This window comes from Leptopilina boulardi, unplaced genomic scaffold (genome assembly GCF_019393585.1).
Source record: "Leptopilina boulardi isolate dan_hultmark-lab unplaced genomic scaffold, ZJU_Lbou_2.1 LbouV2_316, whole genome shotgun sequence".
Taxonomy (NCBI): domain Eukaryota; kingdom Metazoa; phylum Arthropoda; class Insecta; order Hymenoptera; family Figitidae; genus Leptopilina; species Leptopilina boulardi.
In genome coordinates, this window is record NW_026137881.1 from 1,629,137 (window position 1) to 1,652,500 (window position 23,364).

Here is a 23,364-nt window from a genome sequence, read left to right on the forward strand (position 1 = left end):
AAGCAGTGCAGTCAATGCAACTAAAGGGATATTATATAATAGTGCCCATTGACTTAATGCTATTTTAAATTTTTTATTTTTTTTCTGATTTTCTTCTTTCTTTTCTTCTTCTTCATCTTCAGAACAACTGGACTCAGAATTTTCTTCCTCACAATCACTGTCACTGTCTGAATTGCTTTGCTCATCTTGAAGTTTAAAATCAAAATCCAACATTTCTTCCAATTCATCTTCTTCTCCGTATCCTTCTCCTCCTTCTTTTACTTCTGTTTCTCTCTCTATTTTTCCTTCATCTATTTCCACTTGCTTTTCCAATATTTTTTCTTCTTCTTTATTTTTAATAATAAGCGTATTATCAATTTCATCATCTTCTTCATCTAGTTCAGAATATAAATATATTAATAAATAAAATAATAAATAATAATAATTAGAAATGTGCAAAATGCTCGAAACCCGATCGAGTAATTTCAGACTTTTCCATTTTCGAGTCGGGTTGAATTTGGTCAATTCGAGTTCAAGTAGGGTTTTTTATATATTTTTTTTCATTTTTTACAAGGCCAAAATCATTCGGGTACCCGAAACTTTTTATTTTTTGAAAATATTTTTTTATTCATAATTAAAAAATATTCTAGATGTAAGAGATGTGTTTGAACTTTGATATATCCAGTACTCGAAATTTTTAAGGAACAGAAAATTTTCGATTACTCATGTCTTCTAGTAGCTGATACTACGAGAAAAGTCGCTCTCGACCCGACTCGAAAAAAATCATCCAGACCCGACTTTTCGAGCTTTTCTACACTTCACATAATAATAATATATCTCCAGTATCCGTATATTTAAGATATCCTACGGACAACCAAAAGATATCTAGATTAAAAATATTCGTAGAATGTCCCACGAATATCCGTAGACATCCTAAGGACATCCCAGAGATATCCTAATTTCCGGATATGACTAGGACGTCGGTAGGATATCCTGGAATATCCGTTGTTGTTAGGGATATAATACGTAACATAATAATAAATATAAAAATTAAAATTCACTGACTACAAGATAGATAGTCATTTTCATTCTCAGACGGTATATCTGTAGGAATATAATCGTCGTCATTTTCAATATTTTCACTAAAAAGAACATTTTTGTTTTTGTTTAAATCTTCGGTATTTTTTTCTCTTGAATCTTTGTTACGTTTTCGAAAAGTTAAACGTTTTAAATCCAATTTTGTTAGATTGTCTCGTAATCGCCTAATATGTCTGTTTGAATAACTATTCTGAGAACTCACTTTCGGCATAATGGTAGAAGCTACAAAAAGAGCTTTATAACCTGAAAAAACGCATACAATCATAGAAGATAAATCTTTGAGAAGTAAATTTATGAGATCAACATTATCGTAACTTGATTTCTACTGATAAATAAATACATACGAAAAATTTTCATTAGTATAAATAAACGTAATTTTTTAATAAGCATATTTTTATAATGTTTCACATTATATTTCAATTTTAAATATAATTTAATTTAAATTTAATCCTTTATTTTAGAATAAATAAAATATAATATAGTAATAATCTAATAAAAATTTTAAAATAAATTTCGATTAATCGAATAAATATTTTCCGCAGTTCTATCCAAATTTAGACTTGAATTTTCTCAAATTTTTAATTAAAACAAAAATTTGTTCAATTTAGTATACTTCTGCTTGAATGGAGCAGATTAAATAATTATTTTGATTAATATATTTGTAACAGTAAAAAAATATGCGCGACGAAAATAAATATTTTTCAATCAATTAAAATTTTTTGACGAATATTAAAATTATCACAAGTTTGAAACGAAAATTTTATAGTTTTTAGGAAAAAAATTTAAGACGGAAAATTTTTAAATAAAACATAATTCCGTTGCATACAAATAAATACAACAAGAATTTAATATAAATAATGAAAAAAATTGAATTTTTAACACCACAAAAAAAAATTTAAAAAAAGTATATAAATTAAAATGAAAAATAAAAATAATTAAACACAAAATAAGCAGTCTGAAAATATATTCAAAATTTGAAAAAATAGAATACCTATTTACGATTTTCCTTTTCAAATAAGTTATTTGTGATTGATATGAAAATTACTATTTACCTCTGTGAAAAAATACTTGTAAAAATAATCATCAAACTTTTTATATAATTCAAATATTTATTCGAATCGTTTTCCCCATAAATTCTTCATATTTTTAAAACTCCATTTAACAGAATTAAATAATTTTTAAACCAAATGACATTTTTTAGAAAGTGACATCTTACGGACTAAATTTTATTAACATTGCAATGTTTCATTCTTAGTTACCATTAAACAATGTGCAATTGTTTTAATTCAACATACTTCACTTAATCAAAGCAAATAACAGATTTGACGTACACAAATAGTTTTCAGTGCGCGATTTATTTAAATTATGTTATAAAAGAAGGTACGCAAAAAATATGCCGTTTTCTGTGGTAGAGTTGCATGACGGAGTTGTATTAGTCCCGACGACATGGATTATCAATCTTGGAAACAACAAATACGTATGTTACTATCCGCCTTCTGAAAAAACTTCAAAATTGAATCAGATGATCTCAAAATTGATAAACCCTGATTTAACTTGGAAACAATACGATGTCAAGAAATATTTAATAAGAACAAGTAAATATTCACATTTTTAATAAAATAAAAAAATTTGTTCATATTTAACATTGTACAATTCAAACATATCATACCCACGTTTATTACACACGTTTTCATAAATTTGTTTATTATTCATTCATTCATTCACAATCAAAGAAATAAATGATTTTTCTGAGTTTAAAATTTTTTTCAGTCAAGTAATTATAATTCATTTTTCTTTTATAACAGCAAAGTAGTCGCTTTGTTTCAATTATATTTTTATTCTTAGGTACATTTGAAAAAGGCAAACAAAAATTGCTTGAAGCCTTAGTTCTATCAGAAATTGATAGTGACGCCATCGATAATTACTCCGACAATTATAAAAAATCTAGAAGTGATCGTGCTAAAGTGATTTCATCATCAACTCCTCAAGATGATTCTATAAAAACCATCAAACAAATCGACAAAAGCGTGAGCAGCTCAGAAACGAAACGTCAAAAGCCAAAAATAACGTATGAAAAAATTCTAGAGCCTCGCATTAGTATCCCCTTGCCTCCTGTGAAACGAATTCGGATTGATGAATCTGGCAATGGAAAAGATGCAACAATAGATGCAAGGGCATTTGCAGCTCCAAGTTCATTGCAAAATTCAAAACAAAAGGGTATTAATTTTTTATTCAATTCAAAAAATTAAATATTTATTTATAAAATATTTATAAGTTTATAAATGTCTTAATTTTATTGATTAGTTTAATTATTATTATTATTATTATTATTAATAATATTATTTCAATTAGCTTTATTAAAATATTGACTAATCTTATTTTACTTCATATAAATATATAAAATAAATAAATTGTTTACAGTACTTCTGAACACACTCACTGTGTGAAATTTACTCTAAATTGTTTTCAGTAATTTTCTTATCCCTGATCTTTGTATTAGATTTTATTAAAACAAAATCCCCAGGATCCACAAGTTACCTTTCTACAAATGACTCCCATACCGAGCCTCCGTCCGTCGACGATACATCAAGAGATGCAATTGTGCTTGTTACGCCAGGATCATTGAATGATTCAAAACAAACGGGTTAGTCTTTTAAACTAGGACTAAAAGTAAATATTTATTAACTTTATTATTGTCTTAATTTTATTAATTCGTTTAAATATTTTTTTTTAAACTAAATTAAACTTTTTAAAGTTAAAAAATAAACCAAAAATATAATATAAAGGAAGTGAAAATGAAATAAAAGAATCAAATAACTGATATAAATTAAATATTTTTATTAACTTAAACCTTTTTATTTATTATTAAAATTTTTATATTATAAGTATATTATTTTTATATTTATCATTGACTAATACTTTACTTGAAATAAATATATTAAAAAAGTAATTTATTTTTAATATTTTAATTGTTGATGATATTTGCTCCAAATTTTAGTAACAATATTCCTCCTTTTGTAAAATTTTATTATGGTATTTTGAATGAAAATTACTTTTTTAATAGGTTTGACCACAGAAGATACTGCTACTCCAAGCACATCGTCTGAAAATGGACAAAGATCAAATAATGCCACATCTACATTAGCATCTTCAGAAAATGACATATCTGTCAATGATAAAATTTCAAATGCGCCTAAAACTAAAAATGTATCAAACTTTGGGAACAGTATGGCAAGTTTGGAATACCGAGATCGAATGTCAGGTAATGAAACAAAAAATTTTGTTCACTAAAATACATTCCAAAATAATTCGTATTCATATAAAATTGAATATGAAACACATGGTTCTTTCAGATCTGAAACGTAAATATTCCACGTGAAAATATTTCCGGCAAAGTTTTGGGAGATAATTCCTAGGAATGAGCTCCTGAGAAATTCCATGAGAAATTATCAGAAGCTTTATAGGAATTCCATAGAAAAGTCTACAGTAATTCACTTCCGGGAATAAACTTCCGAAAATTTTTCGAGGTTTTCCGGAAATATTTTCATTTTATACTAGAAAATTCATTTCCCTAAATCTAAATTAGTACAATTTTGATTATAAAATTTACTATAAAGGTTCATTCTTTTTCTCATACATTTATCAATATTTTTTTATCTTTCTAAATAGGTGTTTCATATGAAGAGTTATCATTATCAAAATTGAATGAAATAATTTTAATTCTTAGAAGCATGAAAATTCAGTCTCAAAGTAGTTCGGGAACTATTAATGATAGTAGATCATTCTTCGATTCCCCAAAATGCCCGAAATTACCAATTGGTACCAAAAAAGATGTAATGTCAATAAGTAAAAAACTGGAAGACGATAAGAAATTAAAAATTAAATTGGTTAGTTAATGTTGATTTTGATTTCACTCTCTCTAGCTGTTTCAAATTGATTTCAAAATTAATACAAAGCACAAAAAATTGGGTAGATTTTAGTTTAGGATTAAATTAATGTCGAAAGTTGGAGTTCACTCTTTGTCAATAGAAATTAGATACTCTAAAAATATATTAAGATACTTGTGAACTATCACTTAAGAATAAGAAAATATTTTGCATAATTTTATGTATTTCAGAAAAATGCTTTAGGATCCATTGGTGGTAGAGATGTCAACAATGTTTTGGCAAATATATGCAGCAAACTTTTTTCAAATAAGGTTGCTACTTTTTACAGTTGGGCAGGAAGGAAATCCAAGAAGTCGTTGGAGGATACCAACTTTGCAAATTTAATCATTAGTAAGAAAAGATAAACGAAATTCGAATAATTTAAAATTTATTTTTTTTAATTTAAAAAAAATTATTTCTCTGACTTTTTCTGTCATTTAAAATAATTTTTCTTTCAATCAACTAAAATTGTTCTTTAAATCAAAGAAATTCAAATATTCATATTGGTTTAAAAAAATTTTATTTAAATTAAAAATGAAAAAAATAAAAGATAAATTTTTTTAAAATCAAAGAAAAATTGACTTTAATCCAAAGAAACAAGTCAAAGTAAACAATTTCTTCAAAATTATTTAAATTTACACTCGTTTATTTATTTAATAAATTAATCATTTTTTCACTTTATTTCAGGAAGTGTCAAAGTATCTTGCCCAAATGAAGCTGATCATACAATTAAGTTGATTGGTTCTAAGTGGTTCGCACAAGCTAAAACAAGATTGACCAGAGAGTTGTAAGAAAAGCCATTGTTGTTAACATTATTTTCCGTTTTATTAATATAACTAACAAATATTTATTTTCTATTCAAAAAATATATTTTCTAAATTCCTGAAAGTGAGATCTCACTTTAAGAAAAGTGAAAATAAATATATGGATTCTTTCTAAATTTGATATTTCAACTTTTCTTGAAAATCAATTATAACTAGTTAAAAATTACAAGTTTTAAAGAAAAAAGTTTCATTTTATAAATTTTTAATAATAACTTTTTTAAAAAATAAATGTTTTTATTCTGTAGAGCTAAAGAAGGGGATGACAAAGACAATGACAAAGACAATGGCAAAGAAGATGGCGAAGATGATGGCGAAGATGATGGCGAAGAATTCGAAGAAACTGAAGCTGACGATGAAGAAGATGCTTAATTACAGTGTTAATCTGATTTAAACTTCGTCGTTTTATTTAAATTATTTCTTTATTATCTATTATTTGACTACTTGTGTTACCACAATTTATTATTGTAACTATTACTATTATATTTAATTACTCTGAATCTTGGCAAATAAAGAAATATGTTCTTCTAATTCCTATATATAAATTATAAAAATATTTTAAAAATAAATTAAAAATAAAAAAATAATTCATTTTTAAATCCTCAAATTGTACATAAAAGAAATTTCTTTAATATTTTATTTATAAACAGTAAAACTAACAAAATCAAATTGCAATATTTTATATATAAAAAATACACGTTTTTTAATAGTTTCAAAAATAATTTTTGGAAAATTTTATAATATTTTAAAATAATATTTTTAAAATATTGCGAAGCAATATTTCATCAATATTGTAAAGTAACATATCAGCAATATTTCATTGTCATATTCCTGAGATATTGAAGTAAATGGTTTTGTAAAATTTCATTGAAATATTGCTGGAATATTATTTTGAAATATTCCATGAGTCGGACATAGCAATATTCCTGAAATATTATTGCAATATTACAAAGAAATATTTCAAATGTTGCAAAAAAATATTGCAGCAACATTGCTGAAATATTATGTGTTATGTGGGTAAGAAAAATTGAATTTTTTGGGAATTTTTTTATTAAAGATGGGGTCTTTAGGGTAGGTTTTGGGGACTTTCCCCCACTTTTTTTGGGGTGTCAATTTTTTTCAACACTTGTAGGTGTGTTTAGTGCGAGAATATGAAAAAAAATTTTGAGCCTAAGAAAAATTGAATTTTTTGGGAATTTTTTTATTAAAGATGGGGTCTTTAGGGTAGGTTTTGGGGACTTTCCCCCACTTTTTTTGGGTTGTCAATTTTTTTCAACACTTGTAGGTGTGTTTTGTGCGAGAATATGAAAAAAAATTTTGAGCCTAAGAAAAATTGAATTTTTTGGGAATTTTTTTATTAAAGATGGGGTCTTTAGGGTAGGTTTTGGGGACTTTCCCCCACTTTTTTTGGGGTGTCAATTTTTTTCAACACTTGTAGGTGTGTTTAGTGCGAGAATATGAAAAAAAATTTTGAGCCTAAGAAAAATTGAATTTTTTGGGAATTTTTTTATTAAAGATGGGGTCTTTAGGGTAGGTTTTGGGGACTTTCCCCCATTTTTTTTGGGGTGTCAATTTTTTTCAACACTTGTAGGTGTGTTTAGTGCGAGAATATGAAAAAAAATTTTGAGCCTAAGAAAAATTGAATTTTTTGGGAATTTTTTTATTAAAGATGGGGTCTTTAGGGTAGGTTTTGGGGACTTTCCCCCACTTTTTTTGGGGTGTCAATTTTTTTCAACACTTGTAGGTGTGTTTAGTGCGAGAATATGAAAAAAAATTTTGAGCCTAAGAAAAATTGAATTTTTTGGGAATTTTTTTATTAAAGATGGGGTCTTTAGGGTAGGTTTTGGGGACTTTCCCCCACTTTTTTTGGGTTGTCAATTTTTTTCAACACTTGTAGGTGTGTTTTGTGCGAGAATATGAAAAAAAATTTTGAGCCTAAGAAAAATTGAATTTTTTGGGAATTTTTTTATTAAAGATGGGGTCTTTAGGGTAGGTTTTGGGGACTTTCCCCCACTTTTTTTGGGGTGTCAATTTTTTTCAACACTTGTAGGTGTGTTTAGTGCGAGAATATGAAAAAAAATTTTGAGCCTAAGAAAAATTGAATTTTTTGGGAATTTTTTTATTAAAGATGGGGTCTTTAGGGTAGGTTTTGGGGACTTTCCCCCATTTTTTTTGGGGTGTCAATTTTTTTCAACACTTGTAGGTGTGTTTAGTGCGAGAATATGAAAAAAAATTTTGAGCCTAAGAAAAATTGAATTTTTTGGGAATTTTTTTATTAAAGATGGGGTCTTTAGGGTAGGTTTTGGGGACTTTCCCCCACTTTTTTTGGGGTGTCAATTTTTTTCAACACTTGTAGGTGTGTTTAGTGCGAGAATATGAAAAAAAATTTTGAGCCTAAGAAAAATTGAATTTTTTGGGAATTTTTTTTATTAAAGATGGGGTCTTTAGGGTAGGTTTTGGGGACTTTCCCCCACTTTTTTTGGGGTGTCAATTTTTTTCAACACTTGTAGGTGTGTTTAGTGCGAGAATATGAAAAAAAATTTTGAGCCTAAGAAAAATTGAATTTTTTGGGAATTTTTTTTATTAAAGATGGGGTCTTTAGGGTAGGTTTTGGGGACTTTCCCCCACTTTTTTTGGGGTGTCAATTTTTTTCAACACTTGTAGGTGTGTTTAGTGCGAGAATATGAAATAAAATTTTGAGCCTAAGAAAAATTGAATTTTTGGTGAATTTTTTTTCAATGTGTCATTATAGGGGGTTATACTAGGGGTGGTTTTTAAATGAAATTGGGGTTGAACTGAATTTTTTTGTTATGTATATTCTTTTTTTGAAGTTATTTGTACGTTTTTGTTGTGTTTATGGAGTAACTTGGATTTTAAATTTTCGATGATCATAATCGATGTGAACTTCACCGACCTGTCAACCGTGTATATAAAAAGTATCCAGTCCGGCGAAGGTTAATGTTTTGTTTATGATATGTCAAAATCCTGACGTGATAGGGTGAAATAGACTTTAGATTTGATTTCAGTGACTTCAAAATCAAAGAGTAGTCACGGTAAGACTTAAAAATCAGAATTTTTCTTGATTTTTAAATTTTGGAACGGATTTTTTGAGTTTGCTTCAAAAGCCTGACTTCATATTCGACTTTTGCAACACCAAAAAAAACATAAAGTATTTACGGTAACATTTATAGATCCGAATTTTACTTGATTTTAAAATTTTGACGACAAATTTTGAGGTTTTTTGAGATTATGTCAAATACCTGACGTGATGGGGTTAAACTGACATCAGATTCGGTTTCGGCGATCCAAAAAACATAAAGTAGTCATGCTTTGACCTCGAGCTCAGAATATAAATTTTTTTTCCTTCATAATTAATATTTAAATTGATGGAATCAAAAAATTTACAAAAAGACAATTGAAAAACTTTTCGTGGTCCGAAATATGATTCATTCGCAGAATTTGATAGTTTGTTGAAACCCTTTGAAGGTCCTTTTGTAAAAAATTTCTATATCTATATATATATACAATATGCTCCAGACAGACTCCGAAAAGAGAAATATACAGAAATGGGCGTACCGTGAATGTCTATCCACTTGATTCTGAGAATGTTTAAAGTCCGAAATTATGGTAGGAATTTTGCCCATATAGCATCAAGAGCCAAGAGCCAAACTTATATACCCAGGAAGAAGAATTTTCAAACACATAAGTTAATCGCGATGATGGAGAAAAAAAAGTGTGCGCAGAGATGAAGAGAAAATAAATAACAAAAAAAAGTGAACTCGAGGATTTATTTGCCATAAGGCGGAGCAAAAAAAAAATTAATAATATTAATAAGCAATATTCTGCGCTCTTTTTTTTCTTTTTTTTATTTTCTTAATATATAACTGACTTCAACACTTTTTATCTTTTCAACAATATATATTTTAAAGAAAGATTTATGAGTTCATTTTCGCCATATAATCCATCTTGCTAATTAAATACTTCGGAACACTTAAGATTATATATTAAAAGTAAATTCCGTCGTAAAAATATAGCAATTAAAAAGAAAAACAAAAAAAAAAGCTTTTTATGTATATATTTTGTTATATAAATATTAGGTTAAATAAAATTTATTTCAAAACAAGTGGGTTTAAATAAAAATTTTATTGAAGACATTTAGGTAAATTCAAATTTTCCGAACTTAATGTAATTTATCCGCCATATTGGAATCGCCATTTAAAATTTTCGAAAAACGCTACTTGGCTTTTAAAATTATAAAATATATACGAGATTTTTAAGCCCTAGAACATTCAAATTCGTTAAAACTACTTTTGTCCAAAAACATGTCCTTGTTGATGTTGAACGTCCCATATATTGGGGTAATATTCATGAACTGTTTAGGTCAAAAGTTCAAAATTATTGAACTGGCTTGTAACTTTGGTAAATTATTATTACCCTATATGTCTGTAACAAATCCCTAAAATATTTCGCTTATTTAAATAAAATTTGTAAAAAAAAAAAAAAATAACGGGAGTGGAAATTTTGCAGTTTTATCTGTCTGCATATTTTCTTTAATTTAAAGAAAATTTATTTGATTTAAAGAAAATTTTTCCAATTCCAAATAAAACTTTGATACTGAAAAAGTATTTTTTTTAAATTAAACAATTTTTTTTTTAAATTAAATAAATTTTCTTCTAAATTAAATAGATTTTCTGTAAATTAAAGAAATTTTTTTCTTTGACCCTATATATCAAAAGAAAATACTTCTTTTGATTCAAAGAAACATTTTTTTGGCTGGCATATACAATTTATATAGGGAAAAAAATTTTTTTTCGCATAATTAATTATTTTTGGAATCTACTGCACCTGTTTTTGTTGAGCCATTAAGTCGATTATGACATAAGAATTCTTTGGTTTTCACCATTATGTAACATCGAAAATGCCATCACGATCTTCACGTGTTTTATATATAGGTATATTCATTGAAGTGGCTCATCTCGCTCCATTCTGGACAATCGACCAAGCATAATTTCGCTTGAGGGGACCACTATGCGCGGCAAATGTCGTGTGAAACCAGAAATGATTAGCTTCCTTACGTCACAGTTACTTGGCACATCTCGGAAATATAACAATAAATAATTTTTTAAAAATATTATAACTTAACCCTATAGATATTTATAGATGGTGAAAGTCTATATAATATCTGTAATAGAAAATAAAACATTGACTCATGGTTCTTAAATAGAGACAGGTTAATTTTTTTAAAGTGATCCGCAGCATGAGAAATTTCCACTATGGATATGGTTTTACTATCGATATAGTTACTATGGTAACGCTTGCTATGGTAACGCTTGCTATGGAAACGGTTGCCATGGTAACAGTTGCCATAGCAACCATAGTAACTGTAATCATAGTAACTGTTATCATAGTAACTGTTATCATAGTAACTGTTATCATAGTAACTGTTACCATGGCAACCATATGAGTGTACGACAGACGGACGGACGGACGCCAAAGCGAAACTATAAGGCTTTTGGGCCTGAGCCACGAAACCCTAATAAACCCTATAAAGGAAATTGATTTGTGAATACTGACCAAATTATTTTTATTTAGAATAATTAAGTTTTTTTTTTATTTTTTATAACTGATTTATATTCTATTCAAGATTACTATATGTGACGCCGCACGAGAAAAGGGACCTATCCCTGAAATAACATAAGGCTCAGTTTTCCGTGCACTATACACGGAAAACTAAGCCTAATGTTATTTCGGGGATAGGTCCCTTTTCTCGTGCGGCGTCACATATATCTATTATATAAAACACTGAAAAATAGTTGTGAAAAATCTCGCAGGCATGGGGGATCGAACCCAGGACCCTTGGGACGCGAGCCGTGTACTGAACCCACGCAGCTACATTGACATTCTTTTACTCAACACTTCTTTTTGAATATTAAAACTACCTTCTGTTTATGATAAAATAACTAGGGAAATTTAGCCATAAATTGAACCACGTATAATTTTTTTCAAGTAAAAAAAAAATTATTAAAAACACAATTATAAAATTCTCTTTTTATTCATTTAAGATATTTTTTTACGAAACAAAATGGGTCAATTTCTGCTAAAGAAAGTAATATTAAAATTCTTATTTTTTTATCAACATTTTATAAAAAAAAAATTAATTTTTTACGCTTTTTCAATGTTTCGAAATGTATGCATTAAAGAAGAAACGTTATTCAATCTATATTCCTAGTTAAAATAATCAGAATTCTGGTTCGTTTACTGAGAATTGTTTTTGTGAGTGTTTTTTAGTTTTTTGTATGCCGAATGGAAACAAATGTTTCCTCACTATATATATATATATAGAGAGAGAGAGAGTAGTGGTTCTCTGAACTATTTCCTGAGAATTTAATGTTGAATCACATACATATATATACACAATGCTGCACAAAACCGAAGAATCTACACTACTATAAACTAAATTGTGGTCCCTTTCTCTTTGACACTTATTGCCCGCACCAAGATTGTAGAGAAAATTAGCTTTTGTTATTGAGTGCGACCTTTTTTTTATTATCTTTATTGAATCTATACTGTGCACCATTGACAACAAAAAAAAATCTGGAGAGACCAAAAATTATTCTCTTTATTTTATTTACAAAAAGAAGATTTAAAAACAAAAAACAGAAAGCATTTGTGTGTTAAGAGAATACGAAATCGTCAATAAACTAAAATGCTGAATTCCTCTTAAGGCGAATGGAGGCCCTAACATAACCTCAAAAACTGAAAAATGCTTTTTATCGCAAAAATTTTCAAGTCTTTTAAAAAAAAAATTGTTTTGAAATTAATTTTTATACTTGCGTTCAAAAATCATTTTCCAATTTTTTTGAGGTTATGTTAGGGCCTCTATTTTCAAGTAGAAAAAATAATGGTTTTATTTTTCATTTATAAACCGCAATAATATCGTTTACAAAATTTTTTCTAAATAACAATCAATAAAATCATATAATATACAAATATAATTTATTTTAAATTTAATTATATACACAGCTAAATACCATATTTGCTACATATATAAATTAAAAAGCTAAATCAAGGTTAATAAAATGAATGTCTCACATTAAATGTATATAAACGTTTATATAAAAAAAGAAATAAAAAAAAAAAAAAAAAAAAAAAAATAAATTCAAGTTTCTCCACACATTTGTATCGCACGTTTTTCTAATGTATATATTTTATATATACATATATTACAAAGTATTTCCCACGACGTGAGCGGAACCAGTAGGAAAGAGAACATTGTTCGCGAACTTGAAATCTATTTTCCGCTCTCGCTAATTGGATCGCGGTTGACCGAGAATTGACTTCTCCTTAGTGGTGCGCGCTTTAATCAAAATCAATAATAAGAATAATAATAATAATAATAATAATAATAATAATAATAATAATAATAATAATAATAATAATAATAATAATAATAATAATAATAATAATAATAATAATAATAATAATAATAATAATAATAATAATAATAATAATAATAATAATAATAATAATAATAATAATAATAATAATAATAATAATAATAATAATAATAATAATAATAATAATAATAATAATAATAATAATAATAATAATAATAATAATAATAATAATAATAATAATAATAATAATAATAATAATAATAATAATAATAATAATAATAATAATAATAATAATAATAATAATAATAATAATAATAATAATAATAATAATAATAATAATAATAATAATAATAATAATAATAATAATAATAATAATAATAATAATAATAATAATAATAATAATAATAATAATAATAATAATAATAATAATAATAATAATAATAATAATAATAATAATAATAATAATAATAATAATAATAATAATAATAATAATAATAATAATAATAATAATAATAATAATAATAATAATAATAATAATAATAATAATAATAATAATAATAATAATAATAATAATAATAATAATAATAATAATAATAATAATAATAATAATAATAATAATAATAATAATAATAATAATAATAATAATAATAATAATAATAATAATAATAATAATAATAATAATAATAATAATAATAATAATAATAATAATAATAATAATAATAATAATAATAATAATAATAATAATAATAATAATAATAATAATAATAATAATAATAATAATAATAATAATAATAATAATAATAATAATAATAATAATAATAATAATAATAATAATAATAATAATAATAATAATAATAATAATAATAATAATAATAATAATAATAATAATAATAATAATAATAATCCCTGCCGATGGTTGTCCACTGCCAAGAATCGTGTAAATTCTTGGTAGACCTTGTCGTGGTGGTGGGGCTTTTTACCAAAGGACAACCAGCAACCAGGGTGGTTCCCTGACCAAATAAACCAAAAAAAATTCTAAATGAAATGAGTAAAGAAATTGGTGTTTTAACCCAAGGAGGAACCCCGCAAGGGGACAATACTCCCACTGATTCTGATCGGGTGAAAGCCTCGGTAGTCAGTGCAGGCCCCACGGATTTTGGGGGTGGCCAAAACAAAAATTTGAATGGGAATACGGGCAATAGCTTCGAGTTCAACGTTGCTGAACAATTCGAATTGATCCCAAAAATTTTGGAAAATATGCGTCATGCCTGTAAGAAACAGAAGAACATCAGCAGGGATGTTCAGGACGGAATGGCCGCTTTGGGGAAGGCGTTCGAAGTAATTCGCAGTAATCTGCGTTTTATACCAGAACCCTTCATTAGCTCAGACGTACCAAATTCCAATTTAAGAACTCCTGTGATGAAGACGCATGCTGCATCCAGTGCGTGTACGTCGAATGACCTAAAAAAGCGTCGTAGAGAGTGTGGAAGCCCAGAGGCTGGTTCTCTCATTACGACACCGAAAGAAAAGAGGGTCAAGAGCAAGGATGTCTCTTTGAACACTCTCGCCCTGCAGACGGAGGTAGGTGAGGTGAGTCTGGTTACAGCCACCAAGAAATCTTTTGCGGAAGCCACTTCCGGAAAAGAAGTGGAGAATGGTGACGGCTTCAAAACCGTAACCAATAAAAAACAAGAGGCTCGCAAAAAAAAGGCCTTGAAGAAAAAGGAAAGGAGCACGCTTCGGAAAAATCCCCCAAAGCGTCTCAGAACCACGGAGGCAGTTAAGATCTCGGCGGAGAACTCTGAGTCCTATGCCGAGATCCTAAAACTGATGAAGACTTCGGTTAAACCGGAGGAAACTGGTACCGAGGTTCTGAGAATCAGAAGAACTCTCAAAAAGGAGGTTCTTCTTGTTGTAAGAAAAGGGGGGGAAACTTCCAAGTTTGCGGAAAAGCTTACCTCCGTCTTGCATGACAAGGCAGATGTTACGGCCCTTATTAACAGAAGGACCATAGAGATAAGGGAACTGGATGAAACCACAACCGAAGAGGACGTGGTTTCTGCTGTTAAGGAAACGTTGCAAAGGTCGGATACAGAAATGACTTGTCGACTTTTGCCACGTTTCAGCGGAACGAAGGTGGCACTGATTCGTCTGTCTGAAGTAGATAGCGAATCTCTAATAAAATTAGGGAAAATAAGAATTGGGTGGATTAACGCAGCAATTCGGGAACACTTAGAAGTGGCAAGGTGCTTAAGGTGCCTTGCATATGGCCACGTGACTCGCTCATGCAAGGGCCCCGATAGAACAAACAACTGTCGGAGATGCGGCGAAGCAGGTCATTTTGCAAAAACTTGCCCTAAGGAAAAAAGACCGCAGTGCTTAACGTGCACCGATTTAGGGAAAGAAGAAACGAACCATGTCGGTGGGAGAAGTTCTTGCCCGGTTTACAAGGAGGAACTGGTGAGGCTTAAAAGGGCAAATCCTTAAAGCTTCTCCAGGTCAACCTGCATACAAGTAAGGATGCACAGGTCCTCCTGATGCAAACAGCCAGGGAAAATGAGATCGATATCCTGTTCTGCAGTGAGCAGTATCGAGGAAGCGATCTCGCTCCCTGGTATCAGGACAAGGCGAAGAGAGCCGCCATCAAGGTGTGCAACCCAGAATTGCGGGTTGACAAGTTCCTGGAGACGAGCAGTGGATTTGTTTGGGTGGAGGTGGCTAACATACGTATGTATAGCTGCTACTTCTCGCCAAATGATCCACTGACAGACTTCGAATCCGATATACAGGACCTCGAATCGAGCCTTCGTCAATCCAAGTTGGATGTTCTCGTCACTGGCGACTTTAATGCAAAGTCTCCAGAGTGGGGCGAGACAAGGCTCGATAAAAGAGGAATTATGACCGGCGAAATGATCTCCAGGAACGACCTAGTAGTTGTGAACCGGGGGAGAACATGGACGTTTCGGAGGGATGCGATCGGATCCATTATAGATCTAACGATCGCATCCTCCAAAATATTTAGCCGCATATGCGACTGGCGGGTCTCTGAGGATTATACCGCAAGTGACCACCAGTACATCGAGTTCTCAGTCTCAGTGGGAGACACACGAGGAGGCAAAAGACAGGAAGCTCCTAGTCGAAAAAGCCCCTCGTGGAACACTAAGAGACTCGACAAGGAGAAGTTCGGCCAGTCCCTTCTAGAAGCCCGCTTAGTTCAAGAGTTGGGCTGGGTAAGGAGGCCGAACAGTCTTGATGGGGAAGTGCGGGCGGTGAGAAATATAATCGTCACCGCCTGTGATGCGTCAATGCCGCGTCGCAATGGCACATTCCCCAAGAAGAGATCCTTGCACTGGTGGTCAGAAAGGTTGGCCTCCTTGCGAAAGGCATGCTTCAGAGCAAGAAGGACATATACCCGATCTAAGGGAGATCCTTTGCTCAAGGAAGCATACAAGGAGGCCAAAAAGAACCTCAGCAAAGAGATCCGCGCGTCGCGACGCCGTAGCTGGAAGGACCTAATCGAGGACGTCGAGAAGGACCCATGGGGTCTGGCTTTTAAAATCGTTACTAAGAAATTAGTAACGAGACAAAAGACCCCCGGCCTGGACAATCCCGATTGGGTCAGAAAGGTTATAAAAGCCCTGTTTCCTCCTGCAGAGCCGTGGCTTAGGAAGGACTGGAGTTCTTGCTTAGTCACAGAGGAAGAACTCTTTACTCTTGAAGAATTGGAAGCAGCAGGTAGAAGATTGAAGACAGGCAAGGCGCCTGGAATCGATGGGATAAGCAACAAGATCCTAAAAGAGGTGATTGTTGCTTCCCCCCAGATTTTGCTTGACATCTTCAATCGCTGCCTAGAGAGAGGAGAGTTCTTTCCAGACTGGAAGAGGCAAAGGCTGGTCCTCCTAAGAAAGGGTGACAAACCTCTAGATAAGGTCTCATCCTACAGGCCTATATGCCTGTTGGATACGATGGGCAAACTTCTAGAGGACATGGTTCTGCAGAGAATGCAATCTCACTTGACCGGAGAGAATAGTCTATCCGATAACCAATTTGGATTCCGCAAAGGTCGGTCCACAGTTGATGCCATAAAGGCAGTTGTGGACCTCGCCAGAGAAGGGAAAAACAAATTGGGTCCAGATAAAAAGAAGAGCTTCTGCGCGTTGGTAGCAATAGACATACGTAACGCGTTCAATTCCGCGAGATGGGAAGATCTCATCGAGTCGATGATACAGAAGGGTATACCGCCCTACCTGTTGCGGATGATGGATAATTATCTAAGCGACAGGTGGGTTATTTACGAGGGAGACACCTGCATTCTCAAGGAAGAGATGCAGCGTGGGGCCCCTCAAGGCTCGAGGGTAGGACCATTTTTATGGAATGTATCTTACGATGACTTCCTGAGAATGGACCTGCCCGAAGGTGCGGTGATCGTCGGCTTTGCGGACGACGCGTTGATCGTGTGCACTGCCGACTCGGCGGAAGCTCTGGGGATATTGGTGAACGAATGTCTTCGGCTAGCAAAATGCTGGCTGGAAACCAGAGGTCTTCAAATGGCCCTGGAAAAGACCGAAGCATTGCTAGTCACAGACAGACGTGGTTATAAATCCCCACGAATCGTGATAGACGAATTCGAGGTCAAGTGGAGGAGACAGATAAAGTACCTTGGTGTGGAATTGGATGGAAGGTTAAACTTCCATCACCACATGGCTACGGCGTCAAACAAGGCGATCGAATGTGCGGCTAATTTAGCACGGGTGATGCCAAATGTTGGAGGCCCCCGTGAGAAGAAAAGGAGACTGGTGGCGAGTGTCGCCCACGCTAAGCTGCTTTACGCAGCGCCAGCGTGGGCCCCCTCCCTGAGAACAAACAGATGTTCAACCATCTGTAAAAAGATGCTGTCCGCGCAGAGGTGCATTACTTCACGTATCGCCTCTGCTTATCGGACAGTATCTACGAGCGCTGTGCAGGTCCTTGCAAGTGTCCCGCCAGCAGATCTTTTGGCGCTTGAGAGGGAGGAAATTATCCTCCTTCTCAAAGAGGCGAATTCCTCTGAAGAGGAAGATCGACCCAGCAAGGACCGCATCCGCTTCGAAGCGAGGCACAGGCTCGTCGAAAAATGGCAACGAAGATGGGACGGGGAGGTAAAAGGTCGATGGACTTATCGCCTTATACCGACACTCGCCACTTGGCTAAGTAGGAGCCATGGAGAGGTCTCCTACTACTTGACACAAGCGCTGACAGGTCACGGATGTTTCAATTCGTACCTGCAGCGCTTTAAGAAGAAAGAGAGTGAGGTGTGTGCTTACTGCCAGTTCCCTGTGGACAACGCAGAGCACACCCTCTTTGCCTGCAGTCATTGGGACTTGGAGAGGCAGGCCATGTTCACCGGTGTAAACACTACAGTTACACCGGAGAACATGGTAGCGCTGATGATCCAGTCCCAGGAAAACTGGCGGCTCATCGAGACCTTTATCATCTCTGTTATGATGAGAAAGGATCTCGATGGCCGCAGATAGGCGAAATTGACAGTGTACAGTTTTTATTTATTTATTTGTTTATTTTATTATTTATTTTGTCCTTTTATAGTCTTTTTACAATTTTCTGTTTATTTATTTATTTATTTTAGTCTTTTTACACTTTTATGTTATATTTTGTTTGTTCATCTGTCTTTTTACAATTTTATTTTTGACTTTTGTTTATTTTACTTTTATTTTATTTACTGACTTTTTATTGTTTTCTTTTCTGGTGTGCTGTTGATTCCGCTTGACATTGATTTTAGATTTATTTTAAATTGATAACGCAGGATGTCCGCAGGAATGGACGAAGTCGCTTTTGCGACAGAGTTGGAGCGCCACCCTCGAAGGCAAAAGTCTTCACGACAGTACCGAGGGTGGATAAAAGGGCTCCCAAGAAGGGTTGACGGGTTTTAGTGGGTCGGGGCTGGTAGTAGGTCGCCAGCTTATTTTGTTTATTGTTCTCCTTTTTTTTTTTTACCAACCCCACATAACCTTGGCATGCGGAAGCCAAGGTATCTGTATACAGATTTTCCCAATAGTCCCTAAGCAAAAAAAAAAAAAAAAAAAAAAAAATAATAATAATAATAATAATAATAATAATAATAATAATAATAATAATAATAATAATAATAATAATAATAATAATAATAATAATAATAATAATAATAATAATAATAATAATAATAATAATAATAATAATAATAATAATAATAATAATAATAATAATAATAATAATAATAATAATAATAATAATAATAATAATAATAATAATAATAATAATAATAATAATAATAATAATAATAATAATAATAATAATAATAATAATAATAATAATAATAATAATAATAATAATAATAATAATAATAATAATAATAATAATAATAATAATAATAATAATAATAATAATAATAATAATAATAATAATAATAATAATAATAATAATAATAATAATAATAATAATAATAATAATAATAATAATAATAATAATAATAATAATAATAATAATAATAATAATAATAATAATAATAATAATAATAATAATAATAATAATAATAATAATAATAATAATAATAATAATAATAATAATAATAATAATAATAATAATAATAATAATAATAATAATAATAATAATAATAATAATAATAATAATAATAATAATAATAATAATAATAATAATAATAATAATAATAATAATAATAATAATAATAATAATAATAATAATAATAATAATAATAATAATAATAATAATAATAATAATAATAATAATAATAATAATAATAATAATAATAATAATAATAATAATAATAATAATAATAATAATAATAATAATAATAATAATAATAATAATAATAATAATAATAATAATAATAATAATAATAATAATAATAATAATAATAATAATAATAATAATAATAATAATAATAATAATAATAATAATAATAATAATAATAATAATAATAATAATAATAATAATAATAATAATAATAATAATAATAATAATAATAATAATAATAATAATAATAATAATAATAATAATAATAATAATAATAATAATAATAATAATAATAATAATAATAATAATAATAATAATAATAATAATAATAATAATAATAATAATAATAATAATAATAATAATAATAATAATAATAATAATAATAATAATAATAATAATAATAATAATAATAATAATAATAATAATAATAATAATAATAATAATAATAATAATAATAATAATAATAATAATAATAATAATAATAATAATAATAATAATAATAATAATAATAATAATAATAATAATAATAATAATAATAATAATAATAAGTGCTTAACGTGCACCGATTTAGGGAAAGAAGAAACGAACCATGTCGGTGGGAGAAGTTCTTGCCCGGTTTACAAGGAGGAACTGGAGAGGCTTAAAAGGGCAAATCCTTAAAGCTTCTCCAGGTCAACCTGCATACAAGTAAGGATGCACAGGTCCTCCTGATGCAAACAGCCAGGGAAAATGAGATCGATATCCTGTTCTGCAGTGAGCAGTATCGAGGAAGCGATCTCGCTCCCTGGTATCAGGACAAGGCGAAGAGAGCCGCCATCAAGGTGTGCAACCCAGAATTGCCGGTTGACAAGTTCCTGGAGACGAGCAGTGGATTTGTTTGGGTGGAGGTGGCTAACATACGTATGTATAGCTGCTACTTCTCGCCAAATGATCCACTGACAGACTTCGAATCCGATATACAGGACCTCGAATCGAGCCTTCGTCAATCCAAGTTGGATGTTCTCGTCACTGGTGACTTTAATGCAAAGTCTCCAGAATGGGGCGAGACAAGGCTCGATAAAAGAGGAATTCTGACCGGCGAAATGATCTCCAGGAACGACTTAGTAGTTGTGAACCGGGGGAGAACATGGACGTTTAGGAGGGATGCGATCGGATCCATTATAGATCTAACGATCGCATCCTCCAAAATATTTAGCCACATATGCGACTGGCGGGTCTCTGAGGATTATACCGCAAGTGACCACCAGTACATCGAGTTCTCAGTCTCAGTGGGAGACACACGAGGAGGCAGAAGACAGGAAGCTCCTAGTCGAAAAAGCCCCTCGTGGAACACTAAGAGACTCGACAAGGAGAAGTTCGGACAGTCCCTTCTAGAAGCCCGCTTAATTCAAGAGTTGGGCTGGGTAAGGAGGCCGAACAGTCTTGATGTGGCGGTGCGGGCGGTGAGAAATATAATCGTCACCGCCTGCGATGCGTCAATGCCGCGTCGCAATGGCACATTCCACAGGAAGAGATCCTTGCACTGGTGGTCAGAAAGGTTGGCCTCCTTGCGAAAGGCATGTTTCAGAGCAAGAAGGACATATACCCGATCTAAGGGAGATCCTTTGCTCAAGGAAGCATTCAAGGAGGCCAAAAAGAACCTCAGCAAAGAGATCCGCGCGTCGCGACGCCGTAGCTGGAAGGACCTAATCGAGGACGTCGAGAAGGACCCATGGGGTCTGGCTTTTAAAATCGTTACTAAGAAATTAGTAACGAGGCAAAAGACCCCCGGCCTGGACAATCCCGATTGGGTCAGAAAGGTAATAAAAGCCCTGTTTCCTCCTGCAGAGCCGTGGCTTAGGAAGGACTGGAGTTCTTTCATAGTCACAGGGGAAGAACTCTTTACTCTTGAAGAATTGGAAGAAGCAGGTAGAAGATTGAAGACAGGCAAGGCGCCTGGAATCGATGGGATAAGCAACAAGATCCTAAAAGAGGTGATTGTTGCTTCCCCCCAGATTTTGCTGGACATCTTCAATCGCTGCCTAGAGAGAGGAGAGTTTTTTCCAGACTGGAAGAGGCAAAGGCTGGTCCTCCTAAGAAAGGGTGACAAACCTCTAGATAAGGTCTCATCCTACAGGCCTATATGCCTGTTGGATACGATGGGCAAACTTCTAGAGGACATGGTTCTGCAGAGAATGCAATCTCACTTGACCGGAGAGAATAGTCTATCCGATAACCAATTTGGATTCCGCAAAGGTCGGTCCACAGTTGATGCCATAAAGGCAGTTGTGGACCTCGCCAGAGAAGGGAAAAACAAATTGGGTCCAGATAAAAAGAAGAGCTTCTGCGCGTTGGTAGCAATCGACATACGGAACGCGTTCAATTCCGCGAGATGGGAAGATCTCATCGAGTCGATGATACAGAAGGGTATACCGCCCTACCTGTTGCGGATAATGGATAATTACCTAAGCGACAGGTGGGTTATATACGAGGGAGACACCTGCATTCTCAAGGAAGAGATGCAGCGTGGGGCCCCTCAAGGATCGAGGGTAGGACCATTTTTATGGAATGTATCTTACGATGACTTCCTGAGAATGGACCTGCCCGAAGGTGCGGTGATCGTCGGCTTTGCGGACGACGCGTTGATCGTGTGCACTGCCGACTCGGCGGAAGCTCTGGGGATATTGGTGAACGAATGTCTGCGGCTAGCAAAATGCTGGCTGGAAACCAGAGGTCTTCAAATGGCCCTGGAAAAGACCGAAGCATTGCTGGTCACAGACAGACGTGGTTATAAATCCCCACGAATCGTGATAGACGAATTCGAGGTCAAGTGGAGGAGACAGATAAAGTACCTTGGTGTGGAATTGGATGGAAGGTTAAACTTCCATCACCACATGGCTACGGCGTCAAACAAGGCGATCGAATGTGCGGCTAACTTAGCACGGGTGATGCCAAATGTTGGAGGCCCCCGTGAGAAGAAAAGGAGACTGGTGGCGAGTGTCGCCCACGCTAAGCTGCTTTATGCAGCGCCAGCGTGGGCCCCCTCCCTGAGAACAAACAGATGTTCAACCATCTGTAAAAAGATGCTGTCCGCGCAGAGATGCATTACTTCACGTATTGCCTCTGCTTATCGGACAGTATCTACGAGCGCTGTGCAGGTCCTTGCAAGTGTCCCGCCAGCAGATCTTTTGGCGCTTGAGAGGGAGGAAATTATCCTCCTTCTCAAAGAGGCGAATTCCTCTGAAGAGGAAGATCGACCCAGCAAGGACCGCATCCGCTTCGAAGCGAGGCACAGGCTCGTCGAAAAATGGCAACAAAGATGGGACGGGGAGGTAAAAGGTCGATGGACTTATCGCCTTATACCGACACTCGCCACTT

The 23,364-nt window shown here is 32.1% G+C and overlaps 2 protein-coding genes across 5 annotated transcripts in view; both read left to right on the plus strand.

Annotated features, from left to right (window-relative positions):
* The window catches only part of LOC127284015 (protein outspread), a 336,175-nt gene that overhangs the window by 234,515 nt on the left and 78,296 nt on the right, over window positions 1-23,364 (plus strand). The gene's annotated exons all lie outside the window — the stretch shown is intronic.
* LOC127284019 (uncharacterized) lies at window positions 2,496-6,333 on the plus strand. 3 transcript variants are annotated; one of them, XM_051309284.1, is made up of 8 exons: window positions 2,496-2,672; window positions 2,923-3,294; window positions 3,548-3,721; window positions 4,142-4,339; window positions 4,747-4,964; window positions 5,195-5,354; window positions 5,691-5,790; window positions 6,073-6,333. In XM_051309284.1, the coding sequence occupies exons 1-8, from the start codon at window positions 2,600-2,602 to the stop codon at window positions 6,194-6,196; spliced, it is 1,419 nt and encodes a 472-aa protein (XP_051165241.1). In that variant the 5' UTR covers window positions 2,496-2,599; the 3' UTR covers window positions 6,197-6,333. The 3 variants fall into 3 exon arrangements, with proteins under 3 accessions (XP_051165241.1, XP_051165242.1, XP_051165243.1); XM_051309285.1 differs by having other exon boundaries at window positions 3,578-3,721; XM_051309286.1 differs by having other exon boundaries at window positions 3,602-3,721.